Genomic DNA, 21994 nt, shown 5'->3' on the forward strand with positions numbered 1-21994 from the left:
CCCGAGTTGGCAACCCTGCCCCGCATATACAGTGGCAGTAGACAAGTTTTAGATGATCAATGGAGAGACTTAGATGTGATTGCTATACCACCCGAGATTAAGGACAGTAGTGACATGTGGACGTTTATACAGAACTAGGGGAACTTGAGGACGGTGTAGGTGTTTCCCAATTTAAGGACCTTTGTACATTTGCTTTGCAGGTATTGTCTCTTCCAATGCAGATGCAGAGAGACTATTTTCTAAATTGAATTTAATGAAAAAAATCCAGAAACGCTCTGCAAACTCCCTCTATTAATTCATTAATAGCCTTGTCTGAGGCTGAGGGGTGGATGTATAAATTTTACACCAAATCAGAGGATGCTAACTTATATATGATATTTTTGTTCACTTAGTGTTTAATGTTCCCAAGCTATGTTATAATATTATATGGTTGTAGGGTTTTTGTATGTGCATATTTATATTTTACCAAGACATTACAATACCTAAAATTCATACTTTGTAATGTCCATTAATACCCAACTATAAGGTGAGGAAAAATGACATCATAGAGTTGAGGTATAAACGGCAGGGCTCAGATGACGGGAATGGTAGGGACTCGGGAGACAATTAAACGAAAGGTGGGGGAATATGGAGGAAAGAGGGAGGTAGACTGGTGGGGAAGAGGAAGGGGAGAGGAGAGGAGAGGACTGTTCATGGGTGGCCTTGGGGTAGAGGAGGGAGGGTGGCTGCCAGACTCGTGTGGTTATTGTTAGTAGTGAAGGACCTGGCCGGCCAACCTTAACTATACCAGTGAACTTCTCTACACTAAATTGTGCTGACATACCTCCCTCTTACACCAGTGTAAAGTACCAGTGGAGACGGTGAGAGTGAAATAGTTATTGTCATTAATATATAGAAAACTTGTTAATGTGGTTTTGTTTGGGAATTATCCAGTCTGACTAATTACCCAAATGTACCCAAATGAAGTCAAATGATGGTCTTACAAGAATAAATCGAGTTGTGAATCACTTCTCGATTATTATTTGGTGTTATAAAGTTACAAGAAATTGGTAAACTTAATTTAATCTGAGTTGTGTTAGGTTAGGTTAGGTTAGGTACATGCACTTGATCTATTAACTCTGATTAAATTAAGTTTACCAATTTTTTGTGACTTCATGACACCAAATACTAGTCGAGGTTAGGTTAGGTTTGGTACATGCACTCGATCTATTAACTCCGATTAAATTAAGTTTACCAATTTTTTGTGACTTCATGACACCAAATACTAGTCGAGGTTAGGTTAGGTTAGGTTAGGTACATGCACTCGATCTATTAACTCAGATTAAATTAAGTTTACCAATTTTTTGTGACTCCATGACACCAAATACCAGTCGAGAAGTGATTGGCAGTCCGATTTATTCTTGTAGGACCATCATTTGACTTAATTGCGGCTACATTTGGGTAATTAGTCAGACCCGGAATTATCACCTTTAACATATCGCACTAATCAGTCACTCAGCTGCAATGCTTTTGTGTCTTCATTATATATTTTGAATGAATGTTTCACTGTTATATATTCCTGCGTAGTCGTCAAGTTCAGGGAATATCTACACATTAAAATCATTCATATTGTTGGAGGGCGGTCCTCTTGAAACACGGAAACAAAACTAAACGTCAGTCAATCTTAGAACTGTTGTTTCCATGCTTTAAGGAAATAAGTTCTTTTTGATGTTTTTAGTTTAAAATTCTATATCAAAGTTGGTAAATGAGAAGTACAATGGTTTGGTTAAGTAACATGGTCAATGATATAGAGTGTAGAACATGTCTGTCTTGAGTGTACTTGTAGTAAACAGATTCAGTGTCAGAATTGCTAAATAAAACAATTGTCTCCACATGCTACAGTTAAGTAAAACTAACTTTCATTGTCTTGTATCTGAATTTAGCAGACAGGGGTCAACACTTGTTCATGCTCAGTAATCCATTCCTCATAAAGTCAGTTCAATGTTTGTTTTTTCTTCATTTCACAGTATATATACATAAACACACCTACAATAACCCTTAATGAAAGAGGCCATTTTTTGGGGTAGAGAAATGGTATTACTCTAGAATACGTGCACCGCCGTCCCCGAGTTAGGTAATACTTTACGAGAGTGGTCCGGCCTTAGAAGCAACCTGCCAAAATTTCTCCATAGAAGATATTAGTTTGTTACCTCAAGAAATATCAGTAATTTAGGTGGCATGCATTTTGCTGGATAACACATTTCAGATATGACATGGGCGGAGGAAGATGGTCAAACTTTGCCTTGCAGCGAGTGCCAGGGTTAGACTGTAGATGTGCTTCTTTTAAAGGAATAAAATTGGAAGTACTGTAATACTTAAGGTTAGGTTAGGCGTGGTAGGTTAGTTTTCTTCATTTTATGGACGATAAATTAAAGGTTGTAGCATTAGAAAAGTGCGCAGGCAGCTTGTCCACAGACTGAAAAACATTAAAAAAAATGTAAAAGTAATATGACACAACACATCCCTCTTGCATTTCCTTTATGTTTCTCTGTAAAATTTCACTTGTTGCTGCTGTACAAACTTGAAGTTGAAACTTTATTTTTCTGCTGGTTTTAGATGTGTTATAAACGAGTTTGACCTTCATTTCTAGTGCAAATCAATAGTTTCTGAGATTAGGTCTGATTAGTAACCCTCCCATCTCCGAATCTAGAGATTTTCTATAAAAATCAAGGTAAAAAGTGAAAACACATCAAAAACCATCGGAAAACAAACCCCTAACCTAACTGGGGAGCTCCATAGTCATTCGATGTTTTTGCGTGTGTACTGCCACATCGTTCAATGTTCTGGGTGTGTACCGTCTTGTACGAACATACATAATAAAATGTTAAATATCTTGCTTATGTGTAATTTGTGCCATAAATGTCATTAAAGAAAAGTGTCTTAGAATTATCAAAACTACTGATTGCAACAACAAAATTCCCGAGGTTCGTTTAGTGACAAGTGAAATAATACCCATTTCTCAAAATAAGAAAGGTGTTGTCTTCTATGGAGAAATCTCTTCTGGGTGATGGTAAGACCGGACCACTCTCATCAAGTATTACCCAGAGCACCATATTACCAAGAAATGAAATATGTTATGTGTACTTAATTCAATTTGAGCTCCCTGTGCTTATTAACACTAAGTTCTTAACTGTCAGCTCCCCACAAAATGCTTGGGCTAATTTTGAGTGACTCAAAGCAATTATTTATAGTTTTAGTCGTAGAATATGTTCCCATTTAAGTAGGACCACCAATTTTTCACCCCAAAAAACCTTGAAACCTTTATCTAAATATTGTTAACTGTATGCTGTACTGTATATATATATATGTACAGTACTACATAAATCATAATACTGACATCTCACTGTAGGAGGAGATAAAACATACAGAAACAAGACCAACGTATATATCACCTGTAACCTACGGTCCTCTTCAGCAGTGTGACAAGAACAATTACAGAGGATGTTTTATAGAGGCATGAAGTAACACGACCAGGCAGCTGACCGTGGCCAGTGTCAGGTCTTAAGCGCTCAGGTAAGGTCTTTAACAGCCACCGAGGTGATGAGTCACAACACGAGTAAAAAATGATGGTAAACTTAGAGATTTACTTAGCATAAAGTTAAAAAAATATATAAAATATTATAAAACAAAATAATCTGGCCAAAAATAAGGTTGGGGCTCACATGATACTGTATCTACAGCCCATTTTCCCTAACCATAACACATTAACACATCCATGTTCACATTTAAACTACCATAATACTTTTCCTTTGTCTTTACTGTATAGGACAATGTTCCTATTGTATAATTCTTCACTGTTATAAGTTTCTGTGCTCATGTCTGATGTTCTGTCATTATTGGTGAATATTGTGGGATTTATTTCTTAGGGCTGTAGACCCATGCTCTATATTTCCCATTTAAATACAGTAAAGCCTCTTACTAAAGAACTACTCAATAGGGATACAGTACAGTACTCCCAATAAGAGATGTGTTTGTCTTTGGTATAATTAGTGAACTCTGCTGGTGATCCAATAATGAGAACATTGTCCACTATTGACCAGCTTTACTGCCCTTAAAGGGTCTCATAACTAACACATAAGACTTAGGTCTGGTAATGACTACAGAATTGCAAAAAAAAAAAAAACTTATTGCATAGTATTGAGGAAAAGTAAAAATTCTAAAAAAAAATTGTTACAGAAACTCCATAAACAAATAATTTAGATTCCTGGTACAGTACTGTACTTAAGTGTATTATAAGATGTGCATTTTTATGGCCCCTCTTTGAGAAGCCCCATATTGAGAGGGTTTAATATACATATTATTTAAACCATAATCAAAGACTTTGTAAGAGAGGATATATTTGTTATTGATGTGATCATTTTTTGTCTTTGTTTGACAGGATCATGGATGATTCTGAAGCCCAGGAAAGAGAACATTTTCAGCGAATTGTTCGTGCATTCAAATCTTACAGGTAAGTTGGCTAGGTCGTATGTGTCCAAGGTGCCCCCTGTCCAATAATTATATATTACTATATACTGTAGTACAGTATCCCCAAAATGTCCAAATTAGTACCAAGTGCAAATTAGAGAAGGGTAAACAAGAGGAACTCTGGTGTATTTGTACAGCTGGAACAAGATCACTTGTCTTATACTACCTGTGAAAACAAGAACCATTTCTCTACTGAAGAGTCTGAGGTGAGTTAAGGTTCATTACAGGAATTAAGCACAATTTTCTGAAAAAATTATACAGATAATTTATTATTAGAAATATAAAAGTATCTTGTCAGAATAAAGTAGAAAGATGTAAATTATAGGAATAAGCTGGACTCGTTTCATCTGAAGTGGACTGAACCACAAGTTGTTGCAGGTAACATGTTGAGTTGCCAGGCACCAGCTGTACTTGTCCAGAACTTCTTATATATATAATAAACCCATTAGCTCAGTTTAATGTGTATTTGCTTCCATATTATAGTAGTAGAGTATATCCTGAACCTGTTGATGTCTTACAGGCACCACACCCTCAAGAAGGTGACTGATAAGGAAGGCTACATAAAATCTCTGCCACCACACCATCAGTCTCTTCTAGAGTCATACAAAAATCATCTGGGACAACAAAGTATTTGCATTGAACATAATGCTGAAATTATAAACTTGATCATTAAAGATGTAGAAAATATGTTTGAGAATGTGCAGCATGATCCACTGGTAAGAATATTTATGACCTACAATACTTTACAAACCTTTACCTTATATGATGTGAGGTGACAGAGCTAGTGCTGATGTATGTGAGGTGACAGAGCTAGTGCTGATGTATGTGAGGTGACAGAGCTAGTGCTGATGTATGTGAGGTGACAGAGCTAGTGCTGATGTATGTGAGGTGACAGAGCTAGTGCTGATGTATGTGAGGTGACAGAGCTAGTGCTGATGTATGTGAGGTGACAGAGCTAGTGCTGATGTATGTGAGGTGACAGAGCTAGTGCTGATGCTATGTGAGGTGACAGAGCTAGTGCTGATGTATGTGAGGTGACAGAGCTAGTGCTGATGTATGTGAGGTGACAGAGCTAGTGCTGATGTATGTGAGGTGACAGAGCTAGTGCTGATGTATGTGGTGACAGAGCTAGTGCTGATGTATGGAGGTGACAGAGCTAGTGCTGATGTATGTGAGGTGACAGAGCTAGTGCTGATGTATGTGAGGTGACAGAGCTAGTGCTGATGTATGTGAGGTGACAGAGCTAGTGCTGATGTATGAGGTGACAGAGCTAGTGCTGATGTATGTGAGGTGACAGAGCTAGTGCTGATGTATGTGAGGTGACAGAGCTAGTGCTGATGTATGTGAGGTGACAGAGCTAGTGCTGACAGAGCTAGTGCTGATGTAGAGGTGACAGAGCTAGTGCTGATGTATGTGAGGTGACAGAGCTAGTGCTGATGTATGTGAGGTGACAGAGCTAGTGCTGATGTATGTGAGGTGACAGAGCTAGTGCTGATGTATGAGAGGTGACAGAGCTAGTGCTGATGTATGTGAGGTGACAGAGCTAGTGCTGATGTCTCCTGATTCTTTGCATGCAGCAGCCAGTAGATTACCCCCACCCCCCCTTGGCAGAGTGCACTAATTTGTTGCTGAGTGAATGAAAGAAAGTGTATAGGGAGAGAACCAATTCTTCCCTCTGGTTGAGAATCAAACATTTTCTTGATAAAATGCAGGAATGAAAAAAAAATTCTTCCTTTAGTTTCTGTCATTCATTCATATTCCTGTAACATAAGAGTATAGTCCATGTTCTGCTGAGGAATTCCCTTACACAGGGAGGCTGGCTTTATATATTAAATACAGTTAAGGTACTATAATTAGATTTTATATGTACCACTGAGGAGAAGGCTGGCTCGCAGGCATAGGTGGCTCCAAATTGTACAAGAACCTTGATAGCTTAACCTCAGTGTTTCATTGATAAGCTAATCTAGGGTGGTATTCCCAGTTTGTGGAAATTTACAGTCCAGAATTTGGGAGATGATTGGCCACTGTGATAACATAACAATACCCCCCAAGTAGCACACTCATGCCTCTGTTGTGTGTTGTCCTTCGCTCCTCCTCCTGAAGCCTAACCGACTTTCACTTACTACAGGGGTGATAATGGGATGGGCCGGGGCCTCCACATGCGGTGTCCCTTTACGACTGGGACGCATTTACGGTCCAGTGAATGACGGGTCCGTTGTAATTTAATAACATTGGCATGGTCATTGTAATAGTGTAATGAAGAATGAAAATATACCCAGGAATTGTCAAACACAGTTATTTTAAATAACAAAGCGGGTATCCATTGTTTAACGATCGTTCACTTAGTGATTTTTCGGTGTAGCAATTAAAATTTTTTAACACCCTTTTTCATTTAACAATTGTCAATTGTCACTGGGAATAATTCTGGAGAAAATTCAGAAAAACTGAGGATTCTGTGATGACTGGCCCATGTAATGAGTCCCATGAAGCTCTATAGAAACAATGTTATCATTTACAGATAGAACCGTCGTCACATCCATGAGGAGGCACCTGGGGGGGTGTCTCCATCCATAGTGTGGGCCAACTAAATAAATCTCCTTCAGAATGTCTTCCTTCCATCACTCCTGAGAAGGGAACTTCCCCTTCCCACCGGAGCCAGTCATATTTATACATGACCGTTGCCTCGTTCAAACAGCCAGAGTAGTCACAGAGAGGTTCGGACATCGGGAAAACCTGCAACCGCTTGATTGGTCAAGCAAAGGCTGCGACTGTAACCTCAATAGAAAGCCTATGTGGGAGCCTGGCACAGAGAGAACACCTGAGCAGCTGTTTGCTCACAAATGCGCAGTGGGAAATGTTCCGCCTCCATCAGCATCTAGTAAAGGATATCGTCTGCTCCATGTCTGGCAGACTACAGGCAGCTATTAATAAGGAGGGAGGCCGAACAGGATATTGAATGTGACATGTAATATAAATACTACTACAGCTAATAATAAAATGAAAAATAATGTATTGTCTGCATTACTGTATATGCTAATCATACACACCTGAGTAATTTATAACATTGTGTGATGACAAGTTTGATTGTATTAAAAAAAAATTTGGGCCGAATAACTTTGAAGAGTCGAGTCAGGTAAACAAACAAACATAAGGTTAATGGAACGGTCAGTCATGTTCCGGGGTGGGACAAGAGTTGACAAAAGGAATGTAGTACAGTACACGTGTTGGCCACATTAACGTTCTTATTAGTGTCGGTGGTAACTTGATCCAAGTGGGAAATATGTGGATGCTTAGTTTGAGGAGACTTGATTATATAAGACTATTTAATGATCATAAGGAAAAATAGATGAGTTAACCGTCAAGAGGTTATGGTAGTGGGAGCAAACCCCTGCACTTTGGGGGACAAGTGAGATGTCTGGGCTGCCCTCTGCATGATACATCAGGATACAGGAGTTTGTTTATGCAGTTACTTTTGAACGGGTATTATAATGAGTATACTGTATGTAGTAACCTCCGTGCCTGATGTGTTGAAATATGACACTTCAATGGAGCATTACTGACCTGCACACCACCACCATCATGACCTGGGCCAGGTTACAGCCACCCTATACTTGGTCTAGTTTATCAACCTACAAATGATATCATCCTTTATTATAATGGCAATTATTTTATATAGTCTGGCCCTATTACTGAGTAACTCTAAAATTAAAACGAAGGAACAACGTTAAGCCAATAAATTTTCCCAAAAAAGAAATAGATAAAATTTGGTTGTTTCGTTCCCCAGCCTCCCTTTGCCCCATGAAATGCATTATATATACAGAAATTCAGTGGCATTTTTATCGAAAATAGTATATATATATATATATATATATATATATATATATATATATATATATATATATATATATATATATATATATATATCATTTTGTATTGGTACTCACCGATGGGCGGAAGTGGTGGAGCTAGTGTGTGGTGGGTAGTGGAGCGGAGGAGGAGGAGGGTGGCTAGTCACTGAGACTTGGCGGCTGCCTCCTCCTCCTCCCAAGAGAGCGTAGCGCAGCAAGATGAGAGAGGGTGATGCGCCATGAAAAGTAGTCCGTAACGACGTAAAAACTACGTTAAATTGAGTCATCGGGACGTTATCCGAATTCTTGTATCTAAAGAGCAGCGACGTTGATCGGGGAGACGAGGACCTACTGTATTTCAAGGTCTATCATTTGTACCTTTTGGCTCACTGGGTTTTGAAGCAACCTTTGAGCTGGGGTTGGAGCATACAGTACAGCACTTCACAAACCCTGGGACATTTGGGTTAATAACTGGTTTAGCCGCAATAGGGTGCTTTCACACTGAGGCCCGAACAGATATATTCTGACATGAATTGTCCATCCAAGGGAGTCAAGTTAACACTATATTCGAATCACATCTAATTCGAATCTTTCAAAATTTATCCAAGAAGGAAGACAAGGAAGACAGTTTCCCTCTCCACAGAAAGACAGTGAGTCCTCTTCCATCCTGAGTGTGAAAGCAGCGTTACAGTTATCTGGATGGTTAGTGTACTGTATCTGCCTCAATAATGCAGATAGTTCCCAGAATGATAAAGCAGGGTTTGTTGGGGGCTCTTCTGGTGGATGTATTTCACTTGTGGTGACCTGTAGGCCATAAAATGGGATATTATGCCTTAATTATTTATTTCTAACAGTTATTAAAATTTTTATTCTTTCCAACAGAAAATAGATGATGCACATGGTAACAGCCTGTTGACGTCAGACATTGAGAAAGTTCAGTCAACAATCAGGCAAATTGTTCGGGATTGGTCACCTTCTGGAGAGCAAGAGAGGGACCAGTGCTATGGACCAATCATCCAACAGATTGGAATTCTCTTTCCCGAAGATAAAGTGTTTGTATCTTTTAATATATAGTTTACTTTTTACTTTATAATGTAAACATTCAGGAAAAGCTTTTTCTACATGATAACCCAACTAGTACTTTATGCAGAATTTCATGACCCACAGAGCATCAACAGGTCACTTGTGAAATCTGTAGCAATAAAATACCCTTTGGGTTAGCATACCTGTGGCAGCAAGATACTCAACCCATCCATTTGATCCTGTGTCTCATAGACTGGTAAGGAAGGCTTCAGGTCACTGGGTTGAGGGTTCATCCCAAACACCAGACTCTCTCACCCTCTGAGCTATTAAAGGCAGTTCTTACTACAACTCTCACAGTTCCTGCCCCAATAATGACTTGACAAGAGGTCTTATGGGTATTAGCTGAGCACTCCTGTGACTATGTGGGTCAACCAAGGGGCACAATATAGTACAGTAAGAGCTCTACACTGGAATAATAGGGGTGTACTCATGTAGAAATAAAGCAAATTATGATGAATTGTGTATGCTGCTGCCAACGAAGTCGACACACAGTATTTTGAAGTTGTATTTTTGTCATCTGTTTTTATGTACAGTTTTAAAATTTAACAACAATGATTTCAACAACATCATTGGTTGGCAGCCATGGACTCCCTCTTGCTGTCTGGGTCAGCCTTTTAGCCCTCCATCCACCTCCAAGAGACTCCTTAATTGACCTTCCATGACTGTTTTTAGATAGTACAGTATTGTACAGTAAGACTTCGCTTAACCTCGTGGTTCCGTTCCTGAAAACCGCAATGTTAACAGAATCAATTTTCCCAATAAGAAATAGATAAAATACGGGAGTTATTTTCCTGAGCCTCCCTTTGTCCCATGAAATACATGACATTTACAGAAATTCAATGGCATTTTTATAGAAAATAGTATATATATATATATATATATATATATATATATATATATATATATATATATATATATATATATATATATATATATATATATATATATATATATATATATATATATATATACTCCCCGACTTACGACTGGGTTAGGGACCGACATCCAGGTCGTAAGTCGGAAATGCTTAAATAATACATACTGTACATAGAAAATCGAAAATGGGTGTCTCTTTTTCTTCTCAGCACCATAAAACACTCACTTTTAAGCTTGCCAGCCATTTTAAAGTGAATTACAGATGAAAATTTTGTCTGTGTACTGACTTTGGGACTCGAAAATAGTAATTTGACCAAATTTTGGTACGACTGAGGCAGGTTATAAGTGCGGGTGGACGTAAGTCGAGTAGGTCGTAAGTTGGGAAGGAGCTGTATATATAAAGTGATCCCTCGGTTAACGAACGCCTCGGTTAACGAATTACCTTCCATAAAAATCTTCAATTCGGTTAACGAAAAAATTCGGTTAACGAATTCCTTACAAAATCATGTCAACATGTTTTGGCTTCCTCACCAGCTGGAATATTAGTCCGCCAATACAGTAATCGGTTCTAGGGCTTAAATTCGTTCCCATTTGAGTAAATATCACGAAGCTTGTACTATTCAATAATTTTAAAAGTTTTATATTAAAATTTTTAGTCATTTTAGCAATTATTGAACATAATTGAAGTACATGAAACTAGTTTTTAGCGCGCCAAACAGCCACTTGACTCACCCAGCAGGCATCAGTTTGTGTCTCTGCTCAGTGGAGGTAACATCTTGCTTGAGACTCTCTTGAACATAAACTATTTTTACGTTTTTACAGTACAATTATTGGTCATTCTGAAATTTATTTTGCATATTGACAATATATAGAGTATTGCAGTGTTGATTTAAAAAAAATAATCTTGAATTACACCAAGTGAACTTAAAATTTTATGGGTGAAATGGCGGCATGAAGCATGGGGTGATTTCTCTTCCACCCCCACTTCCTTCTCTTCTCCCTTCTCCTCCACCCACACTTCTAATTCCAATCATCATCATCATCATCATCAACCAGGAGCCTTCTACATGCACACCTCAAAGTAAGTGTACTTTACTGCATTTATTTTTAGTTTATATGTAATTTTTTCTGTGAGCTGGAACCAATTACCCAAAATCCCATTGAAACAATGGTTTCGGTTAGCGAAATTTTCGGTTAACGAACGACCTTCTGGAACGAATTGTGGTCGTTAACCGAGGGACCATCGTATATATATATATATATAACTAAATAATTTTGTATTGTACTCAATGATGGACGGAGGTGGTGGAGCGAGTGGGTAGTGGAGAGAGTGGGTAGTGGAGCGAGTGGGTAGTGTAGCGAGTGGGTAGTGGAGCGAGTGGGTAGTGGAGCGAGTGGGTAGTGGAGCGGAGGAGGAAGGAGGCGAGTCACTGAGACCCAGCGGGTGGCTCCTCCTCCCGGTTTAAAACCTCCATTTTTGTAGCAAGACTAATGGTCTTACGCTGTTTCTTCACAACACCAGTATCAGTAGCACTTGGTGGGCACTTGGAAGCCATTTTGAATTGTTACAGTACAGTATTAAGAGCAAAAACACATAAACACACACAAACGCTGTGGAATCCTAACAAAGACTGTTGACGCTTGGGGACGCTGTGACATTCCCCGAGTGAGAGGTAGCGCTCCAAGATGAGAGAGCGTAGCACGGCAAGACGAGAGAGGGTGATGCGCCGTAAAAAGTAGTCCGTGACAACGCAAACACTACGTTAAATTTAGTCATTTGGACGTTAACCGAATTATTAGTATCTAAAGAGTAGCGTCGTTATAACTAAACAACGTTAAATGAGGACTCTGGTTCTTTTCCTTGGCGACTCATCATCATCATTGTTTTACAACCAAGATTTTCATTTATGCCAAAACTCACCCCTAACCACTTTGTTGCAGGACACCATTTTTAATATTTATTTGGGTAATTCCAGACAGTTTTAGTCAATACAGAGACCTTCCAAACACTGGGGATAATGTGTCATACATCTTGGTGTCATATCTTCCTTGCCATTGACCCCTTATTGAGCTCTTGTGTCTAGACCGCTGCTCCAGACTTGACCTATTGGGGATGATGTGCTGTGAGATTATAATTATCACAGCTGCCCTCACTTGGTTTAGCCCAGCAGCCGACATGGTTACCCGGGATGTGGCCGTCATCATTGGTTGATAGCTACTAGGAGCCACAGGAGAGAGTTGGGTGTTTGGCGATGACCAAGACTTGATCAGCTCTCATCCTTAAGAAGTAGACCTTCACCTAACAGAAACCCGTTGCTGGGTGCTCGGGTTACAACTGGATAGCCTTACTAATTGTTTAAATCATTGCCTACCATTGCCATCAGTAGTTGACCTGGGTTGCAGTCCATAGATTGGATGGACAAAATAATGAGTTTTCTTTTCCTAACTTGACCATGAAATGTGATTTCTAGGATCAGTTCTTGCTATCTGCTTTTAACAACAACATTTAGGATGACTCCCTCATAATGTACCCCAACTCTCAGGTGTGCTCAGGATGTCAATATACTAGTGCCAGGAGCTGGACTGGGCCGCCTGGCGTACGAGCTTGCAAGACGAGGATATGCTTGCCAAGGAAATGAATTCAGTCTATTTATGCTGTTTGCATCAAACTTTGTCCTTAACAAGTAAGTAAATTTGTGGTTCATGTAATTAAGAATTCCTTTATATATGTTCAAGGGCAAAGGATCTTTAATATTTTAACTACTCATAATCAGGAGTTTTTTGGGTTAACTTATAGTACTGTAATTATCAGAAGCTTTAGTCCCTGCATATATCCTGTAAACCTTTACCAGTATGTTGCTGGACTGTACAGTCATGAGCAACACTTTCCCAACACACTATTATAGTTCCATTGCCAGTGTGAGGTGGAATCTCTCTTCCACCATACTCATCAACCAGTTTATGAGTAAAAATAAACACCACCCTGTGTACAGTACACAACTGTTGCTGTACAGTACATCTTATGGGTCATACACCAAGTTATCCCTCCTGAGTCAGCACAGGTCAGTCTGCCATATCCCAGAGGTTATTTAACTTATAATGGAGGGTCACTCTCCTGTTTAACTCTCCAAAGTTCTGCATAAACACAGTGTGGTTTAGTCGTGATAATTCATGTAATACAAATTCACATTCTTAAATTCATGGGCACCTCTATAGTACTCCTGTACACTAACTGTTCTTGTTTTTTATTTTGTTGTCAAATATTCATAATTTTCAGCTGAGTGCCAGCTGCCACAGTGTTTTTTACATAAAAAACATAAAAGTTGTTGAAATATCATTTCAAAGCTTTAATCTGTGTTGGAAATAAATAAAATATAATATAAACATGACTTCAATGGTCTACATCTCCCCATATTATCTAGGCTAGTGATAGTTGGTACAATATTGTGTGGTTAATGACACAGAAACTCTTGCTCTAGCTTCATCTGTTATGTATTTTGGGTTTTGTTTTTTGTTTTAGTTTTAAATTGTTTAATACCATAACTGATTTTGATGTGGTCTGGTAACTTGTTCACTCTGTTATAGTAGTATCAAAGAAAGTGTTTCCCACTTGACAGCGACCACCAGTAATAAGTTAGATGTTAAACTAAAGTGTTGAAGGAAGTGTTAGTGAAGAAATAGTAAAGGTGGAGACTTGATGAAGGTTGACAGCACTGTGGTGTGGTTAAGGTTATCAATGACACTCTTACTTATCTTTAATATTTACCCCAGAAGTATTTTTGAGGCTTTCTCTCATAAATATTAGATTCAGCAGTAATGATTAATGGCATAAACAAGTACAGTGATATTGAAACCAGACTCCATTTAATATTTTGTCAGACTTATGATTTAGATAATTTTTATAATAATCTACTGTAAAAACATCTTCTTGGGGTGATACTACAACAGTTTTATTCTTATATCTGTAGATGTCGCGGGCTGAACAGTTTACGCGTGTACCCGTGGGTTCATGTGGGCAGCAACAGACTCAGCAACGCAGACCAGCTCCAAGCAGCCACCTTCCCAGACATGGATCCTTCTGACCTGCCACCAAGCTCACAGTTTACCATGGCTGCTGGAGACTTCTTGGAGGTAATTATTTTGTTATGTATTTTATTATGTACAGGTCACTTAATGTGGCCCGTGAGAACACTACCGCTCTCCTCACAGAACCCTTCACTACTGAGACACCACTTGGCTTACTTCAGATGATTTTATTCAGCTCAGAGGGGACCCTGTACTCAAGTGGTTAATGACCAATTATGCTATCCACATAAACAAGGTTGTATAAAATTAAAGTTGCCACAATTATAATTTTTTACCAAATTAATACCAGTTTACTGGATTCATTTTACCAAGAGTTAGCCTGACTGTGGATCTATAGCTTCCTTATTTCCAACCCACTAGTGTCAAAAGAGGTAGTTTTTACCTCTACAAGATCACCTTTCTACCTCACTCAAACTGACAACACTCATCAGGTTTACCTTAACCAAGACCTGCTATCTTCTATTTTGGTTAGATGTGTTGACTAAATATATTTTAATATAGGTATTCTGGGGCTAAGAACCTTGGCACACATATCTCTTGAGAGTTATAATGGACACAGGTGAGTGGTGTTTAGCGGCCCATACCTTTTACAGCATTACTCAGTGTTTATTTTTTATAACCTTGGGATCCTCACAAACAGTAAATGGTGCTGACTTATATTGGTTCCTCAACTGTATTACAGGAAAGTGATGTTACTAAGTGAAAATATCCCAAACAAGAGCAATTTTAGTGAATAATAAAGGGGTCAAGTTCTGGACTCCCTACACTGACCAACTGTCCTCACTGCTAACTCTTCTCTCCAGACTAAATATTTACTCACTTGTACCACAAACACCTGTACAGGCTCTCCCCAACTTATGGATGAGTTACGTTTCTGTAAACTGTCTTAAAGTCATATTGTAAGTATAAACTGTATGTTGGAACCTGATATACACTAGGCTTGTACTGTACTATATTTTAGTGATGAGAAGAAATATTGTAATTTAGGCACAAACTATAATGTAATTAATAAAGCATATTATGAGATAAAGTAACATTAAATAACAAGTTGTTTTAATATTATGGTACTTTGAGTCCCAGTGCTGCTCCCTTGTCTGATGAGTTGTTTCATCCAAGGTAAGGGAGGGTGGTGAAGGGGGTGATGAGGGTGAGGCAGGGGAGGGTAGTGAAGGGGGTGATGAGGGTGAGGCAGGGGAGGGGGTAGGAAGGGGGTGATGAGGGGAGGCAGGGGAGGGTGGTGAAGGGGGTGAGGGTGAGGCAGGGGAGGTGGTGAAGGGGGGGGAGGTGAGGAGGGAGGGTGGTGAAGGGGGTGATGGGGTGAGGCAGGGGAGGGTGGGTGAAGGGGTGATGAGGGTGAGGCAGGGGAGGTGGTGAAGGGTGGTGGGGCAGGAGGGTGGGTGAAGGGGTGATGAGGGTGAGGCAGGGGAGGGGTGAAGGGGGGGAAGGGTGAGGCAGGGGAGGGTGGTGAAGGGGTGATGAGGGTGAGGCAGGGGAGGTGGTGAAGGGGTGGTGAGGGGTGGGAGGGAGGGGAGGGTGGTGAAGGGGTGACAGGGGTGAGGCAGGAGGGTGAAGGGGGTGGGTGAGGCAGGGGAGGGGGGTGAAGGGGGGGTGAGTGAGGGGTGGTGGGAAGGGGGGTGATGAGGGTGAGGCAGGGAGGGTGGTGAAGGGGGTGAGGGTGGGAGGGTGGGGTGAGGGTGGAAGGGGGTGATGAGGGTGAGGCAGGGGAGGGTAGGGTGGGGGGGGAGGGGGTGGGAGGTGGTGAAGGGGTGATGAGGTGAGGCAGGGAGGGTGGTGAAGGGGGTGATGAGGGGTGAGGCAGGGGGAGGGTGGTGAAGGGGGTGATGAGGGTGAGGCAGGGAGGGGTGGTGGAAGGGGTGATGAGGTGAGGCAGGGGAGGGTGGTGAAGGGGTGATGGGGGTGAGGCAGGGGAGGGTGGTGAAGGGGTGATGAGGTGGGAGGCAGGGGAGGGTGGTGAAGGGGTGATGAGGGTGGGCAGGGGAGGGTGGTGAAGGGGGTGATGGGTGAGGCACAGGGGGTGATGGGCAGGGGAGGGTGGTGAAGGGGTGCAGGGGGTGGGGGGGTGATGGGGTGAGGGTGAGGGGGAGGGTGGTGAAGGGGGTGATGAGGGTGAGGCAGGGGAGGGTGGTGGTGAGGTGGTGAAGGTGAGGTGCAGGGGAGGGTGGTGAAGGGGTGGGGTGAGGCAGGGGAGGGTGGTGAAGGGGTGATGAGGGTGAGGCAGGGGTGAGGGTGGTGAAGGGGGTGATAAAGGTGAGGCAGGGGAGGGTGGTGAAGGGGGTGACACAGGGTGGATGATGGTGAGGCAGGGAAAGGGGTGACGAGGTAAGAAGGATGGTTGTTAGGTTGTTATAAAGACTTGAAGCCTTTCATGGTGTGTCATAAGGCTAAGTTGCCTGTGGTGCTGTGTCTCCCTGTCACTGATAACACCATTCCTCTGTTTCATTATTGTTGATTTCATGGGTGCCGATTTTTTCACATGTTTCTTGGTTCGTTCTTTGCCTTACCTGTGGTCAACCAGCTTAGGCCCAATACACAACTGATCGCTAACTGAGTTTCACCTTTTTTCCGACTACTTTATTATATCCAGTTTCTTCTAATATAATGATGCAGCATTTTTTAGATTCACCAACACCAATGGAATCACTCGTACACTTCTCAACCATTACTGAGGTTACAAAGCATCTTTAACCTACAAAAGAACACCTGTGATGTACAGTTTAGCACCAAACTGTTCACTGAGCCAGGGTACGTGACATCAGCTCCTTATGTGGTCCACCAGAGAAAGTAGTTTCTCCCTCCAGTACTGATTATGTCTCCCAGCTATCAGAACTCATGGTTACCTCCAAATACAAACCACTTAAAGTCAGCAACATCCTGCAGTCTGCCATCTACCCCACTGCACCTCTTGTGTATCCACCTTCCATATTTACTACACAATACTGAGTTGCTACCAACACCTTTTTTACTGGCAGCACGTGACCATTTTCCACTATTCCACCATAAGTCCCTCACCCATGTCACTAATCAATACTTTTGTTTTGTTCACTCTTAGGCCCTTGGACTCTCTTCTTTCCTTCCATATTTTAAATTTCTCCACTGTCTGTTCAATACTATCTGTTATAAGCCATCAGCATACAACAACTCCCAGGGCAGACCAGTCCTTAAGTCCATGATATTGCCTCTAACACCACGATAAAGAGAAGGAGGCTCAAGACAGACCCCTGATGATCCCCAACTTTCACCTCCAATTCCTCACTTTTCTCACCATTTACTCTCACAGAAGCTTTTGAACCTTCATGTAATGACTTAACCATTTGTACAAGACAATCCTTGACCCCAAGCTTTCTCATTCTACATCTTTCATAACCTGATCTAACAGTTTAAGACCCTTGTAGTTTCAACATTCAAGTATTGTATATCATCTTTAACCTTGTAAGTATTCAAGATCACACTCTTCCTCTAGTTGTCTGGAACAGTACATTCCATCATGGTTGCAGTACATAGTCAATTTGATCATCATTGACACCTGATGATTTCTGCATACAATATATTCCAGATCTTCCAGCTGCCTTTCCATTCTTTACCTTGTCATTCGCTTTCCTCATCCATTCTCTCTTCATCCTTGGGCATGGTCCTTGTGCTAGTTCTGCTGCTCCTGGTCTGCCCCTGTCCCATTTGTACATTACTCCTCATTCAGTAGTCAGTCATAGTATTTTCTCTAGGCATCCTTGACATCCTCATTATCAACAGCCACGTTACCATCATCATTCCTCACACACCACTCACCAACAACATCCTTGTTTCTACCCATTATTTGCCATATTACCAAATCAAAGGGTAATATCTTAGGTAGAAAGCAAAATAAGCGAAGTAGCTACATTAGGCATACATCTACCATTCCCTTCCCACTGATTTAAATATAAATCAGAATTGGATGTATATTTTAATGTCCCAATTAGTTTGCTGGGGGAAAAAACTATCTCTACAAAATGCAAGAATTCGCCAACCAAATTCACGGTTAGTGTAGACCTTGTGATTAATTCAACAAGGGTAGAGCCCTGAAGTTGTTGAAGTGGAGGTGCTGAGGCTTTAAGACAAGTACAGTAAGCTCTGGGGGCTGTTGTAGTCTTAGTTGATGATGCTCTGTCCAAAACTCAACAACATTACTATAGCATATTGGTTGTAAATAGACAATATGTTTTACTTATAGATAGATCTACTTTTAATGTGAAGGTCTTTGATATGTTGCAGATTTACACTGAGGATGGAGTCTGGGATTGTGTCGCCACTTGTTTCTTCATCGACTGTTCAAATAACATTGTGGCTTTTATTGAGACAATATACAAAATTCTAAAACCTGGTAAGTGTTGCACAGCAATAATCATTAACACAAGTTAGTAGAGTGGCCATGTTCAGTATGTGTAGCCTGTCTCCTTTGAGATATTAAACACCTAAGTAACATGTCTTCCTGCACTCACAGCTAAATTTGGTCTGTTTATCTTACTAAAATCCTGCAAGAAAATACAGTGAAAGCAAGATGAAGCAGCTATGTTCCTACAGTATACCTTGTGTACTGTACTTCCTAACTCCCACAAGAAGTAACAAGTAAAAGCTTTGGCATCTATCTCAGTGCTATATAGTAGTCAGTCAAACTTGGCAGGCGTACTGCACCACGAGGTCTGAAGCGTGTTGTTTGTTCATACTGATGGCTGAGGTTCTAATGCTTCCACTTTGGTTTTCTTTCCATTGGTTGGTGGTGGGTGAATGGTCTTCTGCATGTTGATCACCGCTACACTAGTTGATGAGTCATGATGGTCCCGTCTACCAGTAATATTTTCACTGATTGACTGCCAACAGTAATCATTTGTGAGAAATTGTCACAGCACTTTGCATGGCAGCAACACTGCGACTGTATTCACCTCATAACCTGGACACAGACGATATGTGGTGTACTGTCAGTCCAGGGCAGGGCAGGGCAGGGCAGGGCAAGGGAGCAGGGTGCAAGTATTGCCCTTCTGCTGCATTTTTAACCTGTCATTACCACACATTTATTTACTTTACCCAATATAACCTTGTGCTATGGCATCAAGTGAGCATTTTATGTCCTACAGTATTTCAAAATACAGATTAGATTAGGTTATGTTAGGTGAGGTGTGCTTAAAGAAAATGGAATGACTTATATGCTACTTTATTGTATTATTCAGCAGGAAACACTGTGTGGGGAATTACTACAGATGTGTGATGTACAGTGGTCCCTCGGTTAACGAGCACAATCCGTTCTAGAAGGTTGCTCGTTAACCGAAAAACTCGTTAACCGAAACCATTGTTCCAATGGGTTTTTGGGTAATTGGTTCCAGTTCACCGAAAATTGCCCAAATTCAACAAAAAGGGTAGAAAAGTACACTTACTTTTAGGTGTGTATGTAGAAGGCTCCTGGATGATAATGATGGGAATTAGAATGGGGTGGAGGAGAAGGGAGAAGAGAAGGCATTGGGGTGGAAGAGAAGTCACCCCATGGCACCATTTCACCCATAAAATTTTAGTTCTTTTGGTGTAATTCAAGATTATTTTCTTTAAATCAACACTGCACTGCATTATATAGTGTCAATATGTAAAATAAATTTCAAAATGACCAATAATTTGCTTGGAAACACAGAAAAAAGCATTTAGTTGAAGAGAGTCTCAAGCAAGATGTTACCTCCACTGAAAAGAGAGAGACTAACGCTTGTTTGGTGTGTTGCCAGGCTGGATGGTGCGCCAGAAACTAGTTTCTTTGCCTTCAATTATGTTCAATAATTGTTAAAATTACTAAAAAATTTAATATTAAACTTTTAAAATTATTGAATACTGTAAACTTCTTGATATTTACTAAAATGGTAAGGAATATAAGCCCTAGAACCGATTACTGTATTGGCGGACTAATACTACAGCTGGTGGACCGCCAAATGCAAGCAAAAACATGTTGAGGTCGGCTCATAAGAAACTCATTAATCGAGGGATTGCTCGTTAATCGAAGTTAAGAATCTTATGGAAGGTAACTCGTTAACCGAGGCGTTCGTTAACCGAGGGACCACTGTATGAGAAATGTTGTCAGCAAAGTGAATATCATGATGGATGGTGACTAATCTGAGAGATAGAAAATTCATCTTATCTTAAAAATGTGGATGCAGAAGACAGTGACTTTCCATTGTTCTCAAATATCAAGTTATTGGGTGGAAGGGAGTGTTCTCTTCGTTTCCTTTCTCTTTGGAAAAAAATTCTTTCCCTCCTCCAGAATGAGCACATTGGCAACACACAAGCACCAGGATCAACTGCAAGATGAAAACTTTGTTCACTCATTGGTGTACCCAGTGGACATAACAACCCACTTGAAGTTCCAGGGAAGGCAGCAGCTGGTGAGGCACATTGAAGCTTCTGCAACTATTTGTGTGTGTCTAAGGAAGATATTTCACTTTTATTTTACTTTTTACATTTTATCCTCTTTGCAAGTACGTACTGGGCTCCTTAATATATCGAACCTGCTCCAGTGTTGGTCAAGTCTGTCCTTACTTTTCTACTTGTCGGGAATTGCTGACATGAAAACAAGACAGAATTTTCAAGTATCACAGAAACAATTGAAAGTTTTTCTGATGACTTTGACAGAAAATTTTCAGATTTTTAAGTATTGATGCCCAGTTATGCTGTTCTCTTGAACCTTTGTAACTGAGGCCTATGGTCAGTTTGTAGCTGATCGTCTGGCACCATAGCTCTTTATTATTTGATCTATTGTACAGTATTTATAGTCTGATACTTTAAGGAAAAATATCTATTCTGTGTTGACATCTGATAACTTCCACACACGAGGAAGCAAAAATTAACGTGTGAAACTCTCTGATAACATAAATATCTTGATGAGAATAAGAAAGGGATATAAAATTTCAACATCATCGTCTACCAAGCTACGTCACACAGCGAAGAGGAGTTTACATCAGTGAACTTGTCCGTCATGTTTGTGTTTCCTTCATTACTACACTATACTGTACACCCTTCTCATAACTAACTACCCCAACACCTTATCCCACCATCATATCCTCAGCATTGATTCTGTGTTTTATTTATTAATTTTATTTTAATTATTAACAGTGAAGCCTCCATATAACGGACTTCCCTCTTCACATTATACATTAGATGGAGGTTTTCCTATGTAACACACCCTCGATATAATTGAACTCTACTCTCCATATCGTCCATTAAGTAGAGATATTACTGCATTATTATTTATTTATTATTTTGTATTTATTTATTTAGTTTTTAGTTTTTTTCTTCATGGAATAATTTTTCTCTCAGGTGGATACTGGGTGAACTTGGGTCCACTACTGTACCACTTTGCTGACCAGCCTGGAGAGCTGTCTATTGAGCCCAGCTACGACGAGGTCAAGAGTATTGTCTCGGGCATCGGCTTTAAGATTACTGTAAGTACCTGTAATTAATTAGTGGAAGAGAACTGGTACTGTTATTAGTTGAGCAATTCTCAGAAGAAGATTACCTTTAATTATGGCCATTTGTTAAGCTTTAAATGACCCACAAAGTCCCGACGT

The 21994-nt window shown here is 40.4% G+C and overlaps 1 protein-coding gene across 4 annotated transcripts in view; it reads left to right on the forward strand.

Annotated features, from left to right (window-relative positions):
• The window catches only part of LOC121860122 (carnosine N-methyltransferase-like), a 27863-nt gene continuing 5869 nt past the window's right edge, over window positions 1-21994 (forward strand). The window contains exons 1-9 of one of the 4 annotated variants that reach the window (XM_042357151.1): window positions 1-155; window positions 3389-3552; window positions 4418-4489; window positions 5027-5222; window positions 9237-9406; window positions 12857-12997; window positions 14282-14444; window positions 18669-18777; window positions 21744-21868. In XM_042357151.1, coding sequence (XP_042213085.1) covers window positions 4422-4489; window positions 5027-5222; window positions 9237-9406; window positions 12857-12997; window positions 14282-14444; window positions 18669-18777; window positions 21744-21868 — 972 coding nt within the window. In that variant the 5' untranslated portion in view covers window positions 1-155; window positions 3389-3552; window positions 4418-4421. Of the gene's footprint in view, window positions 156-706; window positions 861-3388; window positions 3553-4417; window positions 4490-5026; window positions 5223-9236; window positions 9407-12856; window positions 12998-14281; window positions 14445-18668; window positions 18778-21743; window positions 21869-21994 lie in introns of those variants that run through there. The other 3 variants (XM_042357153.1, XM_042357154.1, XM_042357155.1) reach the window with 3 other exon arrangements.

This window comes from Homarus americanus, unplaced genomic scaffold (genome assembly GCF_018991925.1).
Source record: "Homarus americanus isolate GMGI-L3 unplaced genomic scaffold, GMGI_Hamer_2.0 scaffold5831, whole genome shotgun sequence".
In the NCBI taxonomy this organism is placed as follows: domain Eukaryota; kingdom Metazoa; phylum Arthropoda; class Malacostraca; order Decapoda; family Nephropidae; genus Homarus; species Homarus americanus.